At 42.1% G+C, this 18,137-nt stretch overlaps 1 protein-coding gene across 1 annotated transcript; it reads right to left on the reverse strand.

The window, feature by feature from the left end:
- Positions 1–543: 543 nt before the first annotated feature.
- On the reverse strand, positions 544–17,218 carry pgfb (placental growth factor b; the record flags this gene model as incomplete). The annotated part of the gene is made up of 7 exons (XM_079261580.1): positions 544–724; positions 816–884; positions 980–1,003; positions 5,792–5,871; positions 5,976–6,172; positions 7,304–7,340; positions 17,156–17,218. 7 exons carry the CDS (start codon positions 17,216–17,218, stop codon positions 703–705), a joined length of 492 nt encoding a protein of 163 aa, XP_079117706.1. The 3' UTR covers positions 544–702.
- Positions 17,219–18,137: the final 919 nt, after the last annotated feature.

Below are 18,137 nucleotides of genomic sequence, written 5' to 3' on the forward strand. Positions count from 1 at the left end.
AGGTAAACACAAGGCTGAGGATTCATACATACCACGTAATTATGAGATTGTTACCTCCATAAATAATAGGTAGTGTAATCCAATACATTGATTATATAATTTATTTGACTGTCCACTATGTTTCCTATGTCTTATTTTAAAATTACACAAATAAAATATTTTATTGTAGAGCTTTTTAAAACATTGTATCCTTAAACACCAGAGGGAGACATTTCATTATTGCGTGTACAAAACAGCTGTACATTCAGTCCAACATATACCAGTATAAGAAGACAAGATGTTCTTGATAATGTTTCAGCAAAGGATTACAAACTTTTTAAAGGTTGTGGTCCAACTATATTCAACTGTCTCAAATAAATATAGTTTTTCTTTTAATAAAGGTGACCACCTTTAATACTAAAGAAACAGACAAATTAAAATAACTGACACAGTATAATACCTAGTAGGCTATAAGATGAAGATGTCAGTTTTACATTGCACTGGCTCCCAGGGATGTCCATTGTGTCAGGTGTGTAACAGCAGTGTATCCACCAATCAAAAACCTTGTCATTACAAGTGCCCTGCCTGTCAGTAGGAGGGCATGTCAGGAAATAAACCCTGAGTCTCTGCAGACAGTTTCGATAGATGAGTGGAGGAGACTGTTGCTGGGCTGGAAATAAGTAGTGAGTCACACTGCAACAGGGGTTTGGGTTGCCACTGCAGTTACCTGCGAGGAATCTGGCACCTGCAGCACACAAAGAATAATGCACCTTAACTGGTGTTACATGACAACTAGCGGATGCATGAGCTCTTTCTCACTTATACTGTGATGTTACCTTTCACATTCTTTTATTTTTTGTTTCTCCTTTCTTTTCCTTCCTCTTCCTCTTCCTCTTTTTCTTTTCCTGAACATAGAACAAAATTACAGGCAAGCTTTCTCCCCATTCTCTGAAAATGTTCATTTTTTCCTCCATGCTGATATCATAAAAGCAACTCTTACCTCTCAATCTTTGCAGTAGGTTTCCTGAGGAGAAAAAGAAAGTTTAAATAAACAAGTAAACAACATCCAAATGCTGTTTTATTGAACAATTAGTGTAACTACCAACCCAGTCTCCCAGAATTTATGTTTGTGCATTATAAATTTGTTTTACCGAATACATTTAGAGGGAAATTAAATTTCTGGAGAGTGGTATAATCTGCCAATGATTATGGACTTGAACCTGGTGATGGCTCTAAGTGTTCATTGCAGAGTTTGCCTGTTCTGCCTTTTCTGCGGCTGCTTCTAGTTTTATCTTTCTCCCACAGCCCAGAAACATGTAGTAATAACCACACGTCTCTGTTTTATTCTGAGCCTTGTGATTGTCTGGTGACCTGTCCACTTGCATTGCTGTTTCATCCAATGACAGATGGGGCTGGTTTTACTTTGTTTTCCCTCTATTTCATAAATTAATATAGTCTCCCTTTTTCCTTTCTAAAGTAACTCCTGAATGCCTAAAGTAAAAACTTACATTTAGCTACTCTGTTTCCATGCAAATGAGGCCTAAACAGCAAGGAACCCCCATCTGTTGCTTCATATCTTTTTAATTTAACACTTTATCATTTGGATATCATAACTGATACAAACTATTTCTGAGAACTATTTTATGAATGTACTGAAAAGACTTTGGTCAAAACCTTGTTGTATCCAATCTGATACTTGTCTCCTGCCCCCTGGTGGATACCTTTTGCACTACAAAAAATTCAGACATATAACACCATTGCAGTAATTGTGAAATGAAAATTTTATTTATTTAGTTGCATGTAATAAAAGGGCCAAATAAAACTTCAAATCAGGCAAACAAACAAAAAACTACAACAAAAATTTCCTCCCATTATTTCCTGGGTTAAACAGGAGAAGGAAATAAACTACTTAATTTACAAATCAGAATGTACTCAGAGATGTTGAAGTCTCTGTTGTTTCAGAATAATGCTTTTTGTGGAGACTAGTAGTCCTCAAGCTAAAACGATGGTGGTTATCTGTTCCTGCTTTCCTAATCTGCTGTTCTGGACTCCATTATGTACATATGTGTTATGATTTCATCACTGTAAGAGAGAATGGCTGTGATTTTGTTGCTTTGTTGTTGTCTCTGCTTCTTTTTATTTCTTCCTGCTGACTTTGTGACTTCACTCCATGCTGGATGTCTGAACTACTGAGCTACTGCGTATTTTTAATTGTGACTCAAGCAGAATTCATGACTCTGGGGCCATTTACTGTTAGATGTCCCCATCTTTAACAAGCATAAATAGATATGATACCTCCCGTGGGCTCACCATCTGCGGGAGGAGCCGTAGGGGTCGGGTGCAATGTGAGCTGGGCGGCAGCAAGGGGCGGGGACCCTGGCGGTCCGATCCCCGGCTGCAGAAGCTGGCTCTAGGGACGTGGAACGTCACCTCTCTGGTGGGGAAGGAGCCTGAGCTTGTGCGCGAGGTTGAGCGGTTCCGACTAGATATAGTTGGACTCACCTCGACGCATGGCTTGGGCTCTGGAACCAGTACCTCGAGAGGGTACTCCACTCTGGAGTTGCTCATGGTGAGAGGCGCCGAGCAGGTGTGGGCATTCTCATCAGCCCCCAGCTTGGTGCCTGCACGTTGGGGTTTACCCCGGTGAATGAAAGGGTAGTTTCCCTCCGCCTCCGGGTGGGGGGACGGGTCCTGACTGTTGTCTGTGCTTATGCACCGAACAGCAGTTCAGAGTACCCACCCTTTCTGGAGTCCTTGGAGGGAGTGCTGGAGGGTGCTCCTTCTGGGGACTCCATTGTTCTGCTGGGGGACTTCAATGCTCACGTGGGCAATGACAGTGAGACCTGGAGGGGAGTGATTGGGAGGCATGGTCCCCCCCCTCTGAACCCAAATGGTGTTTTGTTATTGGACTTCTGTGCTCGTCATGGATTGTCTATAACGAACACCATGTTCCAGCATAAGAGTGTCCATATGTACACCTGGCATCAGGATTCCCTGGGCCGCAGTTCAATGATCAACTTTGTAGTCGTATCGTCGGACCTGCGGCCACATGCCTTGGACACTCGGGTGAAGAGGGGGGCGGAGCTGTCAACTGATCACCACCTGGTGGTGAGTTGGCTCAGATGGTGGGAAAGGAAGCCGGTCAGAGCTGGCAGGCCGAAACGTGTTGTGAGGGTCTGCTGGGAACGTCTGGCTGAGTCCCCTGTCAGAGCGAGCTTCAACTCCCACCTTCAGCAGAGCTTCGAACATGTCCCGAGTGAGGCGGGGGACATTGAGTCCGAATGGGCTGTGTTCCGTGCCTCTATTGCTGAGGCGGCCGGCCGGAGCTGTGGCTGTAAGGTAGTTGGTGCCTGTCGTGGCGGTAATCCCAGGACTCGTTGGTGGACACCAGCAGTGAGGGATGCCGTCAAGCTGAAGAAGGAGTCCTATCGGGCCTTCTTGGCCTGTGGGACTCTGGAGGCAGCTGATGGGTACCGGCGAGGCCATGGAGAAAGACTTCCGGACGGCTTCGAGGAGATTCTGGTCCACCATCCGGCGGCTCAGGAGGGGGAAGCAGTGCTCCATCAATACTGTGTACAGTGGAGGTGGGGAGCTGCTGACCTCAACTCGGGACGTTGTGGGTCGGTGGAGGGAATACTTCGAAGACCTCCTCAATCCTACCAACACGTCTTCCCATGAGGGAGCAGAGCTGGGGGACTCAGGGGTGGACTCTCCTATCTCTGGGGCTGAAGTCGCTGAGGTGGTCAAAAAGCTCCTTGGCGGCAAGGCCCCGGGGGTGGATGAGATCCGCCCGGAGTTCCTTAAGGCTCTGGATGCTGTGGGGCTGTCCTGGCTGACACGCCTCTGCAGCATCGCGTGGACATCGGGGGCAGTACCGCTGGATTGGCAGACTGGGGTGGTGGTCCCCCTTTTTAAGAAGGGGGACCGGAGGGTGTGTTCCAATTACAGGGGAATCACACTCCTCAGCCTCCCTGGTAAGGTCTATTCAGGGGTCCTGGAGAGGAGGGTCCGCCAGATAGTCGAATCCCGGATTGAGGAGGAGCAGTGTGGTTTTCGTCCTGGTCGCGGAACAGTGAACCAGCTCTATACCCTCTCTGGGGTCCTGGGGGGGCATGGGAGTTTGCCCAACCAGTCTACATGTGCTTTGTGGACCTGGAGAAGGCATTCGACCGTGTCCCCCGGGGGCTCCTGTGGGGGGTACTCCGGGAGTATGGGGTACCGGACCCCCTTGTACGAGCTGTCCGGTCCCTGTACGACAGGTGTCAGAGCTTGGTCCGCATTGCCGGTAGTAAGTCGGATCCGTTTCCGGTGAGGGTTGGACTCCGCCAAGGCTGCCCTTTATCACCGATTCTGTTCATAACTTATATGGACAGAATTTCTAGGCGCAGCCGAGGTGTTGAGGGGATCCGACTTGGTGGCCTCAGGATTGGGTCCCTGCTTTTTGCGGATGACGTGGTCCTGTTGGCTTCATCTGGTCGTGATCTCCAGCTCTCGCTTGAGCGATTCGCGGCCGAGTGTGAAGCGGCTGGGATGAGAATCAGCACCTCAAAATCTGAGACCATGGTCCTCAGCCGGAATAGGGTGGATTGCCCTCTCCGGGTCGGGGGTCAGGTCCTGCCTCAAGTGGAGGAGTTTAAATATCTCGGGGTCTTGTTCACGAGTGAGGGAAGGATGGAGCGCGAGATCGACAAACGGATCGGTGCGGCGTCTGCAGTAATGCGGACTCTGCGCCGGTCTGTCGTGGTGAAGAAGGAGCTGAGCCAGAAGGCGAAGCTCTCGATTTACCAGTCGATCTACGTTCCTACCCTCACCTATGGTCATGAGCTGTGGGTCGTGACCGAAAGAACGAGATCTCGTATACAGGCGGCTGAAATGAGTTTCCTCCGCAGGTTGGCCGGGCTCTCCCTTAGAGATAGGGTGAGGAGCTCGGTCATCCGGGAGGGGCTCAGAGTAGAGCCGCTGCTCCTTCGCATCGAGAGGAACCAGTTGAGGTGGCTCGGGCATCTGGTCAGGATGCCTCCTGGACGCCTCCCTGGTGAGGTGTTCCAGGCACGTCCCTCTGGGAGGAGACCCCGGGGAAGACCCAGGACACGCTGGAGGGATTACATCTCTCGGCTGGCCTGGGAACGCCTCGGGATCCCCCCCGCAGAGTTGGCAAATGTGGCTGGGGAGAGGGAAGTCTGGGCTTCCCTGCTTAGGCTGCTGCCCCCGTGACCCGACCCCGGATAAGCGGCAGAAGATGGATGGATGGATGGATGGAAATAGATTTGATGCATCTTCCAGTTTAACATAAGGTGCTACTCAACACTGGATAAACTTTAGGTGTTTGATAAACTTTGCTCTCAGTCAGACTCCAATAAATGTTGATTCCATTTTAGTCTGACAGATTGACTCCTCAGTTTTGTTCCTGGATGTCTAAATGTGTCATTTTGAGACTGGTATTGTCACACTGCAGCATCAAGGTAAAAAAAAAAAAAATCTTGACCATTTGTTTCACTTGAGATATATTTTGAAGCAAAAAAAAATAAAATAAAATTGACTAAAGTATGAACATGAATTTGAGCTGTGATAGCCTTCAAACAGGTCTCAGTCACTATAAGCAGGTGGTTAAAATGTCATAACAGGCAATGCAGAAAATACATGATGCATCAAAATTTGCATATATATATTTCATGACTTGGCAGATGCTTATTAATACTTCTGACTAAAATCACAACAATACATTATAGGAGACCAGGTTTTTGTTTGAATAGTTAAATGTTGAATTGCAAACATTGCGCCTTCTTAAAAACCTGTTCCTTTGTTTTCTTACCTACATTCACATGTCCGATGCTCCACAAACGTCATCTCAACATATTCTTGACCCGACTCTGATGGCTTGATTTTCAACAGCTGGGGGATAGTATTATTTAGAATTATCAGAAGTATCTTTTTTAGTACAAAAAGCAATAGATCACATGCAGTGACGGGTATTTCACACAAGGTTACCATTATACCTGCATGGTGACATTTGAAGTGCTAGTAGGATGGCACTCTAGGTTCTCATCCCCACAGCAGCCAGCACACCTCACTAGGGGCACGCAGGAGGGACTGTAGATGTGCTCCACCTCTGTTGGGTATTCCTGCACTACCTCTACCAGCTTCTCAATGGTCCGGCAGAAGCTGCGACCCCACACTTCTTTAAATGTCAACACTGTAAAGGAAAAAGGAAGATTGAAGCTATGTCAGTCTGAAGATGCCAGTCAGCCAGTGGAGTCCCTATGATGGATCTTTTTAGTCAGATAACACTGAAGATGCAGACATGCAGAGGACATTTGTTAACTGCATCAAGTTTTATACATAAAGATTTCTATAATGCTTGAAAATGAGTACATGTACGTAAAATAAACAATGTTATTGACAATGTATTTGTACACAAACAGTCTGAGTACTTAGCCCAGAAATGCAATATTATCATACTTAAATGATGTACATAGAAACTTAAAGCCAGTTGAAATATACCAGTGTGTCCTGTTTAAAAGTTGAAATAAAAATGTTTGTATAATACACAGTATGCTTTCCTGTGGGAGTACATGTGTGAAAGTGTCCCAGTTGCTGTTGGGGAAGAACAGGGACGTCTATAGCCAAACACAGAAGGAAGTGAAAACAAACATTGGAAACATGGCCATGAACAGAACCCTGCTGGAGCTGGAGCTGAGTTGCCCCGCAGGCACCTCTGGGACTGCAGTGACCCCCAGAGGTCACCAAATGGAGCCTGACACCACAACAGCTGTTTATAAAAGCAGACAGGCTGGGAGGGGACGGCTGGGGAAGCATCTACACTGAGAGATGAGGCCGTGAACTGTTATGTTCTACAATGCAACAGGACAGTTCGCCGACTAGTTGCTACCCCTTCAGTTGACCGTATGTCTTCTGCTTATCTGGCCTTTTTGGTTATATATCCTCTGGATGGGCGTTCTACAAGCCTTTAACATTCAATATATCTAACTTCTGGCAGTTTTAATTTATAGTGATGTGAGGGAGGAAGAAGGGAAGAAGGTCAGCAGTTGAGTAATGTCTTCAAGAACAGATATGCACTGCTTCACTCTCAGTTCAGATGAAATTCATTGACTGACAGCCAAAATATTTGGGCTTAGTCAAAGCAACATAAAGGAACACACTGAAATGTATTTAATCCTGGTTGGCATCCTTCAAACTCAAATATGAATCACATAAACTGTAAATATAACAATAAGTCCAAGTTTCTTTATATAAAGTAGCTTTAAATACCAACATACCAATTACTTTTAAAAGATTTTAGAAATACAAAGACGAAATTTTTTACCTTCCATGGTACTGTTAGTGCTTGACAAGGGTAAACTCTGCAAAATAGAGAAAAATAAGTTAATTTGCATGCTTGATAGACAACTTTAGCTACATCTTAAAGACTGAGTACTATAGTGGATGATTATATATATATATATATATATATATATATATATATATATATACATACACACACACACACACACACACACACACACACGCACATGCATATGTACATATATAGGTCTTGTTCCTCAGTATGTGCCCAACTGTTTAGGTTCAAAATCTGTTTCCTGTGGTGTAAAATTCAACTCTATTTATTTTCTCATTGATGGCTTCCCCCTCTGTCTTGTTTTTTTCCCATCATCCAGTGATAAACAGAATGAATTTCTCATTCGCCTGGGAAAACACAAAACCTCTGGTTGACTCCATCTCAGGAAGGGAAATCTATGTTTGATAAAATATCCTCCGGCAGAAGAAGTGCAGGACAGGCGGCAGACAACCTGCTTCCGCAATACGTTCTTGTCACTGGAGTAAGATTTCAGTTTTTCTGTAGGTCAGGCTCTGATCATCCATAACGTAAAATAGTCGGTGCACATGCTGGTATTTGGCAAAAAAATGTTATATAATCGCAGATGGACAAACAAGGACTTTCCCAAATGATGGCAATAAAGATAGTTGTGTTTTACACCATCTGTCCTTTGCAAAAATGCATCCTCTTCCTGTTATGAAGCAAAATTAGTTTGAGGATGAGGATAGCATCTGTCAGCACTTTTTTTTTATTTTATTATTTCCAAGTAATGTGATTTAAGAGGAATGTCCCAATTCAATGATGATGTATTCTAACTCACACTAATATCTCTGAGGTTTGTGTAAAACTGTTACTAAGATGTGTGTGTCAGCAGGTCTGTGTGCTCGGAAAAGTGATTCACCTTCTCTGCAGCACCAAAACTTTATAACAGACTTCTTTTGTAAATGTCCAACAGCTTTCGGTTTTCACTTTTAGCTTGATCCTTCCTGTGTTAGAACTGTTGAGACATCTCCGCCTGCTTTAAAGTGGCTCGTCATCTGGCCAACACGTACAGCTGTTCCTCTGACAGCAGCGTCTTTCTATAGTGTGGCAATCATTGAACTGTGTCCATTGAACAAAACCACAGCAGGATATGAGCTCCACTTGCAGAATATTTTATATGCACAGCATGGGATAGACACTGTTCCTTTTAATTTATTGTTAAATGTCCCTTACACTCTGTGGGGCATTGATTATCTTTTATTCTCAATAGCAACGTCATACTGATAGAAAATAAACCTTTTCCTAGTGTTAATCATCATAAAGTCTGTTGACTTTTCATCAGTTCACAAGGCTACTCTACATCACAAGGGGTTTGTGCCACTTGCTGTTCAGTATGGACTGCGGGGGGGGGTCTCTAACCTCAGTCATGGGTTAAGCTTTGACATGAGGAGCAAACATCTTTGGCACCAGAGGAGTGAGCAACCCATAAGAAGCTGCCAGATTATTAAAATGCTGCCTGAAGATCCTCACGTAGCCATTGCCTCCTCCTCTTGCACTTACAGGGTTTGTTATGTGATTAATGGTGACTGGAGGTGGTTTGGCTCGTCTGGGAAAGGGATGCACTTTAGAACAGTAAATTACAAATTATCTTGACTAACAAATCCCAGAAGCAGGATTAATTTCTGAATACTCCTCAGCATTTCTTCCACTTTATTCCCTGATGAACTTTTTTAGGGAATTTAGCTTGTCCAGCATGGAGGTCTAACACTGCCATGTGTCATTTTCATTTACTGTTTTCATAATGTGGGTGTTAAAGCCTTTGAGACTAACTGTGAGTAAGGGCTACACAAATAAATTGGTCTTGACCAGACTATAAATTCATCTGGTCCTGTTTGTTAAAGAAAAATATAATGGAATATGTTTTCTCTTGCTTTAATCTTCCTTCATATGTCCATTTTATACATGACAGGAATGACTGCAGATACTTTAAAAACCAGTTAATAGAAAAAAGAAACAGACAAAAGTCTGTTCTTTGGTTGTAGGCTGCATAGTTTAAAACAAAGGCTGATGTGTCATTGGCTACTCACAAATTAAGACTGTGTGTAAATATGTCAGCTTGTAAAAATAAAATAAAGTGTCGACAAAATGAGTCCATGCTACAACCACCCACAATAAAATGTTGAGGAGATTAAGATTGGGGTTTAAGCATATTTGTGAATTTGTTCTGTTTTAAAAAATGTGTAGCATCTGAAGGAACACACTTTGTGGTGCATGCAGTTTGTTAGGGTGCAAAATGAAAGACTTGACTCTAATCAATGGGATTATAAGAAAATCTTGGGGTTGTAGTACACACGTGACACAATCCAACACTCTGATCACAGTACTGTGTAGACAGTAATTTTGACCTCTTGTTTTTAAAGGCATGTGTACCTTTTTGCTCCCTGTAAGTACAGATTATATTCTCTAAAGCAGTTTTAACCGGAGTTAAAGTGACAAATGATGTTCCATGTGCTTGATTGTAAAGCCATGCCATAACGTTTGTGCTGCACTCTGAGTCAGATCAGAGGACTTGCCGAGTCCCTGGGCTCCTGCCGTCAGGCCACAGAGGCCCACAGCCTCATTGCTCTTCAGTCCCACACAGCTGAACTGCGTCATCTTTAACCTCCTTGCTTATTCCATCTGTCAGAAGAAGGGCAGCGTGCGTAGGGAGCCCAACTTCAACATAATGGTGACCCAACTTAATGGTTAGAAGATATTTCAATTGAGGGTGAAGTGGGGGAGGAGGTGATGGTTAATTCGACAGCAGGTACCATGGCAGCTTGCCAGAAAGGTCATGATTTTGACTAGAATATTTGATAATTAGACATACGTCGAGTATGAGAGACACAGTGAATCACATGCAGTGGATGCCATTCTAGTTGTTTTGGGTTTTTGTCTTTTCAACCCACTGTGGAACAATGACAATAGGTATGCAGCAAGTGTTACTCGCCACACTCAAAGTTTGGAATCAAACTTTCAAGCACAAGGTATCAAACCAAAAGCACATAAATCATAATCAACCACTTTTATGTTGATCCAAGTAGAAAAAAAGAACACATTCAATGACCACAAATGAAGATATGAACATACTGTTAAAATTTCCCAAAGTATTTGAAGGTAATAGAAAACTTTTCCCATTCCCAAGTAGGCCTGTTGACTTATTGCTTATTGCAATAAGCAATAAGTCAATTAATAGCACGTTAGGAAAAATGCAAAAAATAAGTTTGCCAGATGCAATAATTTTCTTCTGCCTTTCTTTTTTCTCTCACTCACTCAGAGCGAGTGCCGCATTTGTTTTAAGACAATATTAACTAAACACAGCAATACAACAAGCTTCCATCTGCACTTAATACACAATCATCAACTGCAGTTTTTCCAGCTGGGAAAAAAAAAAGAAATTTGGATGAACATACATGTTACAAACGGCAAATCCACAACTTTATAATGACATGAAAATGACATACTAAAGGCGATCAAAGACATTCAATTTTACTATTCCACCTCTGGTCAAGTCCAAACATGTCCCTGTATATGAGCTGACCATAGACTATGTAACTGTGTTAAATTGTATTCAGAGACCATACGTTCCAGATAACCACATTGCCAAAACCAGAGGAGAAATCCTGCTGGAGACTGGATGAGTCTAGTCTGCACATCAAGCTAAATGTTCTATAGAAATTAAACTATGTTGATCTTTGAAGGGGTGTACTTACATTATTATGGAATTACTGTTATTTTAGTTGAAAATGGTGTCAAAATGACAACAATAATCGCTTAGTGCAATATTATCGTTTATCGCAATAATTTCGGAGACAATTAATCGCATGGCACAATTTTTCCACAAAGCATTATGTAAGAGCTCCTACAATATTAGGTGTAAACTGCTGATTCAGTAACACCATAAATTATGAATGAGAAGTGTGAATGCAGTAATTGCACATTTTTAAAAAAAATTTTTGTGAATGGCAATGACAAATTCTCACCTCAGATATTTATTTGCAGTCAGCTCAGTCACAAACAATACATACCAAGCATACTACTGTGATGCTGCCATGCCTGTAGGAGTAAAATTTGGGCTCTACAGCCAAGCTTCCCAGTCTCTGATCATTCTGACTAACTGGATTTGGTTTCATATTAATCACTTCAGTCAAGTTGGATCACTTGGCTGACACGGTAACAATTCAGGCTTAACCTCTTATGTCACAATAGGTGGTTCAAAATTGTGATATGTCAGCAAATCCCTAAGCTGCTTCTTTTTTGGGGGCAGTATCCACTTTACATGATGAATACCAGCCAATAGTCAAAAGTGCAAATAGAGTTTTTGTGCTTGATGGGCATCTTAAAAAGAATTATCATCAAATGAATTGGTGATACTACAAATCCATAAAGAAAGCACAGAGCAGGGTGTCCTGAATTTGGTCTGACTGAAGCCTCACCCATGAGACCACACGGAGAGTAAGCACTAAACCAGAAATAGAGAATGCTAACAAAGACAGCTTGACAAGTGAGAAGCACAGCTCCACTGATTTTCCTCTTTCACTCTCTATTGCAAACCAGATTCCACATCATCAACACCATGACCGTGGCACTAAGTCTTAGGACTCTCATGGGACCTGAGGGTCACAGTATCCATTCTCCACTTCTACCAAAGAAAGCCAGGTTCTGCTTTGTATACACGAGACAGGTGAACCTACAACCACAGCCGGGCCGTTACAGGACTGACAGTATCCAGCTGGGTCTTCAGGGTGGTCAGGTCAGGACTTGTGATCACAAGCTGTTTCCAAAACACCAACAAACTTCAGCAAAGCATGTGGTAAAAGCACTTTAATAACTGTTGAAGGTAATTCTGATTAAAACAAACAAAGAAAAAGACCTTTTAAAAAAAAACTTATGCCACACTTTGTGAATCAGACACATTAGTAATTAGGCTGTTATGTAGATTCAGTCCAGCGATGTAGCAACTACTTTATACAGTTAAAGATGTTAAATAAATGCAGATTTGAAGAGCGGTGGGAGAGTTGACAATGTTATGATGATAAAGGAGATCAAGCGCAGTTCCAGGAAGTTTTGATTTGGATGTGAGGAAGCGGAGCTTCGTGATTGGCTCAAGTTGACTTCTGGAAATGCCAACTTTTTTCTTTTACGGTAATAACAACAACTTTCAGTTTTATTTTATGTACTACTTTGGGTGCATGAAGGTAGGCTACTATTATCCCTCTGAAAAATGGTGCCAAGGGACTCCTTCTGTGTAAGGTGTAGAACATCTTCATCCCCCGATTTATTTCCACAATCTGTTCCTGTTTAGTCAATGGAAAGACATTAAAGTGACTCAACAAAAAAAAACCAAAACACAACTACTTTCTGTAATGCAGATTTAAAACTACTAATCTGAGATGAAATCTATTTTACCCTTTAAAAACAAACACAATTTTATCTAAAACTTGAGTTTTGTCATATTAACACAATTGCTTTCTTGGCATAGTTTTCAAATGTTGAAAAGATAAACAAACCATAAAATAAGTCCAAGTGACAGGGCAGAGCTAATGGTCAAAATTGATTTTGATTAAAAACAACACAATTTACTCTGCATAAGTTCATTAATATATACACAAATGTCTCCACAAAGATATGGGTGTAAACATACAGAATCACTATAAACAGTGTACTCTGTCCACAAGCACAACCACACACACACGCACACACACACACACACACACACACACACACACACACACACACACACACACACACACACACACACACACACACACACACGGCACAGGTCTTGAGATAAGACTGACCGGTGGTAATTGTGGTCTCTATTACAGTAAACGTTGTTCTGTAAACCACAGTAAATTACATCCAGATGGGAGATTAAAGCTTGCTTGTAGACGGCTGCCTCAAGCACCACTCCTCTTCCTCCTCCTCTGCAGGAGGAAGAAGAAATCCATATTTCCTGATTGCAATTGCAACTCTCCCCTGGGCCGGGACATTACAACTAGAGAGAAATACCACAACAGCACACATAGGAGCCATATCAGTCAGCAGGTCACTACAACTACATGGCTTCGTTTGTAGATATCTGATCAAGAGGGAGATGTGCGAGTATATGAGAGCCAGACACACAGCGGGAAGTGGGGCTTGCCTTTTAGTCTGACTCCTGATAACTGAGCTGCAGCTCGATAGCATGAGACATATTGTGAAACTCCATTATAACACCTGGAAATGTGATGTCATTCCATCCAGGCTTGGCTAAAAATGACAGCTATTTAAACAAAAAAGTCCTGAATGCAAACACAGACACATGTGCACAATAAGCAGGAGCATTGTTTCGCTGCTGACGATGATGTAAAGGAAGCACCTGTGTAACGTCATGTCCTCAAAGATACGGCAGCAGCAGCTGCGCCTCAGCGTCTTTTTTCTTTGGTTGGTAACTTTACGAACATGTTTTACTGGCGAAGGGAAAAGTAACTGTATGGCAAAGTGAAATGATAACTGGTTTCTATGGTTTTATCATAGAGAAATGTAGTATTTCATAAGAAATCCAAACAATTTCATAATTGCATACCAGAGGAGCAATACTTATCCTGAACTTCATTTATCATCGCAACAGAAGAACTTTTTGAGGAATGGCGCTGAATACCAAGTGTTCTTGTTCATTAATGCCACTTTACTAACTTCCCCTTATACATGGAAAGGAAACAACAGGTAGTGTAGGTTATGGCAAAGCTCTTTGTGTGATCAAAGTGCAATACTGACAGGAGCTGATATTCATGCTGCTGTGGTTTAAACACACATACACACACTGTCTTACAGCATATGCTTTCAATGGCAAAGGAAGTATCAATAATGCAGGGGACAGGAGAATGGATAGTGTAAAGGAATGTGCGAATAATACCTGCTTCATTAGGCAGCTTTGATATAGGGTGAGCAAGAATTCCCTATTGTGCAGAAAGGAAACTGCAGGTGCTTCCACACTCAGTCTAGAGTCATACTACTAAGAGTTTCCATTTGTTTAAGATAGCTTACAAAGGCCACATTGCTGTTTGTACTTATGTACTGATGCTGTATTTATTTGCATTAATCAGAACTGAGTGCTGGAAGTGAAACCATACAGAAGATAACTGTGTTACAATTAAAGGTTAGTAAGATTTGCTCATTGCTGTGTTCACTGACCAGGCTAACTGTTACAAGTGATGATGACTGATAACAAGGGATTATGTTGTATTTTGTGAATATAAACATTGTAGAAATGCGGTCACTGGCACAGAATGGCAAGCATGTGTGCAACTGATTTAATAAGACAGCAGTTTGTTGCTGTTACGATCACAATTTTCCTTTCCTTTAGAGCAGCCATGTTTGAGGACAGGATTGTAGACTTTTTTTTTTTTTTTTTTACTTTCCCAATCCAAAATCTAACTTCCATATGATGTTCCTGTGTTGCTATTTTCCTTTTGAGAACTCAGAAATCCCATTTTCCAAATTCTAATGGATCCATCTATCCATTTTCTCTCCAAAGTTAATAAAGAAGCGTGTGGAGAAGCAGGATACACCTGACCACATTTATATACCTACAGCTACACAAAGTGTAAAAAGATATACTCATGAAGATGGCAACAATACAAAACTAAAGATCACAATGAAATATGCCTAAATGATCTAAAGAAAATTAGCATTTTTCTAACTACTTGCTTTGTCATCATTAGTCTTTCTTTGTGCTTGTGTTTTGCACAAGCTGAGAGTTAGCTTCTGGTGTTTTGTGCTGATGCTACAATTTACTGACATTCTTTAAACACCTCATATGTATGTCAATGGAAGTTATGACAGCTACAGAAAACAAATTATTCAGGTCACCTCAAACCCATCACCAAACCCATATCTTGTTTTTAACAGCGCACCTGTAAAGGTGGAAAAAGTTTATATGTACATTTGCCAAGAAAAGCTAAGCAAATGTCAAAGCCCACACAAACAGACAGTGTGTGTTTCTACAGGTATGGGAACTTCACAATGACACCACTAATTTTCTGTCCACTGACCATAAATTTATCTATTACAAGAGCATGCCTGACTTCAACCCTAAAACCGAAGTCTGACTCTCAAATTATTATTAAAATTTTTGGAGGTGAACCATTTCAGTCCCCACAAAGCTGTTGGAACCCATAAGTACAGTGGATTTCCAGTTTCTAACCAATCACTATAGAAAAGAGAAGACACACATGCACTAACTTACTAAAATTTGTGGTGAATCATTAAAATGTTGGTGTCAGCCCCCCCTTTCCCTGGCTCCTGTTTTACAGCAGATATGAATGACTGCTGACACACAGTTAACTCCTGCTGTGACAGTAAATACAAATAATCACCAGGAACAACAACAATTTTAAGGTTGAAAATATGTAAAAGATGAATTTGAAAAATTGAATTAACATATATTTGCTTTCTGATGCTTTACTGTAACAGAACACGAACAAACAGAAAATGGTGCTGAGTCATCAGTGATAATATGATTATATGATGTGTTAGGTTCTTAACATGAAAGGAAGAAAGAAGGACAAGCAGTCTTTCAATATGGAGAGGCTGTTAGTGGTCATAAAGAAGGATCCAGACTACAAAGTAGGCTAATCTGACAGATTGGATGCTGAATCTTGGGAACTATAATGTTTACATTTGCCATTTGTCTTTTGGGCATTGGGGGGGGCATTTAACCGGCTGCATGTTGAGGCCCCTGGGTTTTGTCACTTGTGTTTTGACTAAGCAAGTCATGAGCTGATTATGAGGATTAGAGGAAATGTGGTGATCCCATTCCTCTCCCACTCACTCTCAATTTAGCAACAGCTGCAAAGTGTCCAGTTTGAGAAACTGTTGGGACATGAAGCTTTTTCAAACCCTGAGACTGACTGAGTCAGCGTGCAGCACCTCTGCAAGTGGCCCAACTAGTCAGAGGTGGGTTGAGGGGTGACAATGGCAGTGAATAGCTGAAGGAACGGTCTGGTTTTGCATTAAACGTGAGATGCACTAGAGAACTGGCAGGGCATTGGTCACCTTGGGAGGAAACAGAGAGTGAATAGGTTTAAGAGCTGAAGCATTCTGTGGCACAAGTCCCACTGTCCAATGACATATCCTTTTTCATGTAATTCTAACACAACACAGGCCTTTGAATGAGCTCGCACTCCAGTTTCAAGTCTACCAGATTTTCATTAAGAGATTACAATAATGTCAAGCCATAGAGAACAGACTAGCTTTGTACGGATTCACTTTTCCTTGACTGTTTTATGTTTGATCTGAATTCTAGTTATAAAATATTCTACACTAATACACACCTCTTCTCCATAGCTATTATTTTTATCCCCAGAGATCTATATTTACCTGCCAGCCAATATAGTTTCCAATAGAACTCTAAGCTGAAAGAAAAAAATGTGAATACACCGAAGTGGGTAAAACTGCAGCTGCACTGTAGCTGTAATTAGAAGCTCTGCAAGCTTCTGCACAAATAACAGTGAGTCACTTTGTGTTATGCTTCTACAGGCAATGATGGAGTTGGTCACGTTTCATCTTATGAATGAACTGTGCTGAACGTGGAGAATGAATGTGTCAAAGAAGTGAAAGGTTATCGTGACTCATCCATGTCAAATCATGACTGTGAATCAGGACCAGAATAGTAACACATTAAGCTCTTTTCTCCAAATAAAAATAGTCAAATATTCTTATAATAAGTAGTAGACACAGAGGAGCAAGTATGTATCTTTTTCTTTGAAACCGAGATCTCCCCCCATCACTGTGTGCAAGAGTAAAGCAGCTGCCACAGAGTGAGAAATGACGTACCTGTGCAGGTGAGAAGAGCAGATAAAGAGCCACCACAGTCTCGATGACAAAACTGGGTTTCATTTCGTGATGTGTGCGCGTGAAGATGATGGTGATGGCTCCCGACGCACTCTTTAAAACAGAAATCAAGAAGAGGAAGAAAAAAAAAAAGGGTGGGGGGGTGGGAATCCAATAAAAGTTCTCAAATTAGGTCATTCGGAGAAGAAATGAAGATCCAAAACAGGGAATTTCCAAGTCATCTGCAGCCGGTTTGGCTCCTCCGGCAGTGAGAGGAGTCACGTAGACGCGCCGCCGCGTGGAAACTGGTTCCTGGACGGAGGTGCTTACAAACAAACTGGGGCCCTGGAGTTTAACAGGACTTGGTATGACAAGCAAAATGATAATGTCAAAATAGAAAGCTTCTTTAATTTTTTTTAAAAATTAAAGTTCACTGTTAAAAAAAAACAACGTGCATATAACAAAGAATAACCAGAGAAAGGGGTAAAAAAAAAAAAAAAAAAAAAAAAAAAAAAGGCAGTTTGCTCACTCCGAAATCTTCAAGCGAGAATCCTGTTCAAAAACTTGCATGAAGTTGCAGCAAGAGTTTCAGTTTCCAGAGTCCAGAGCTTCGGTCTGCAGAACACTTGAGTCTAATTGTCCCCACACTGCGTTTTCACGGGCTGACCATTTAAATCTCCTCCCCTCTCTCTTGCCGTCCTCCCTGTCCTCATACAAATCACTAATGAGATTTTACAACCCCTTTAAACTGCAGCATATAATGTATGTGATTCTGTAAATGAGTATCATTGCGTTTGTGACGTTGCTGCTGATGCTTTCCTTAAGAATTGTGGACCAGTCCACCGCAGGTGATATACACTGCAGGGCACACACACTGGCTTTCTGAGACAACCTCGTCGTACTTTGGACATTCTGCAAGAGCAGTTCAGTGCAAAGTAAACATTTAGAGGTCTTTTTCACTGCTGACAAGGATGGCGTCCTCATT

Source organism: Telmatherina bonti (genome assembly GCF_933228915.1).
Source record: "Telmatherina bonti genome assembly, chromosome: 22".
In the NCBI taxonomy this organism is placed as follows: domain Eukaryota; kingdom Metazoa; phylum Chordata; class Actinopteri; order Atheriniformes; family Telmatherinidae; genus Telmatherina; species Telmatherina bonti.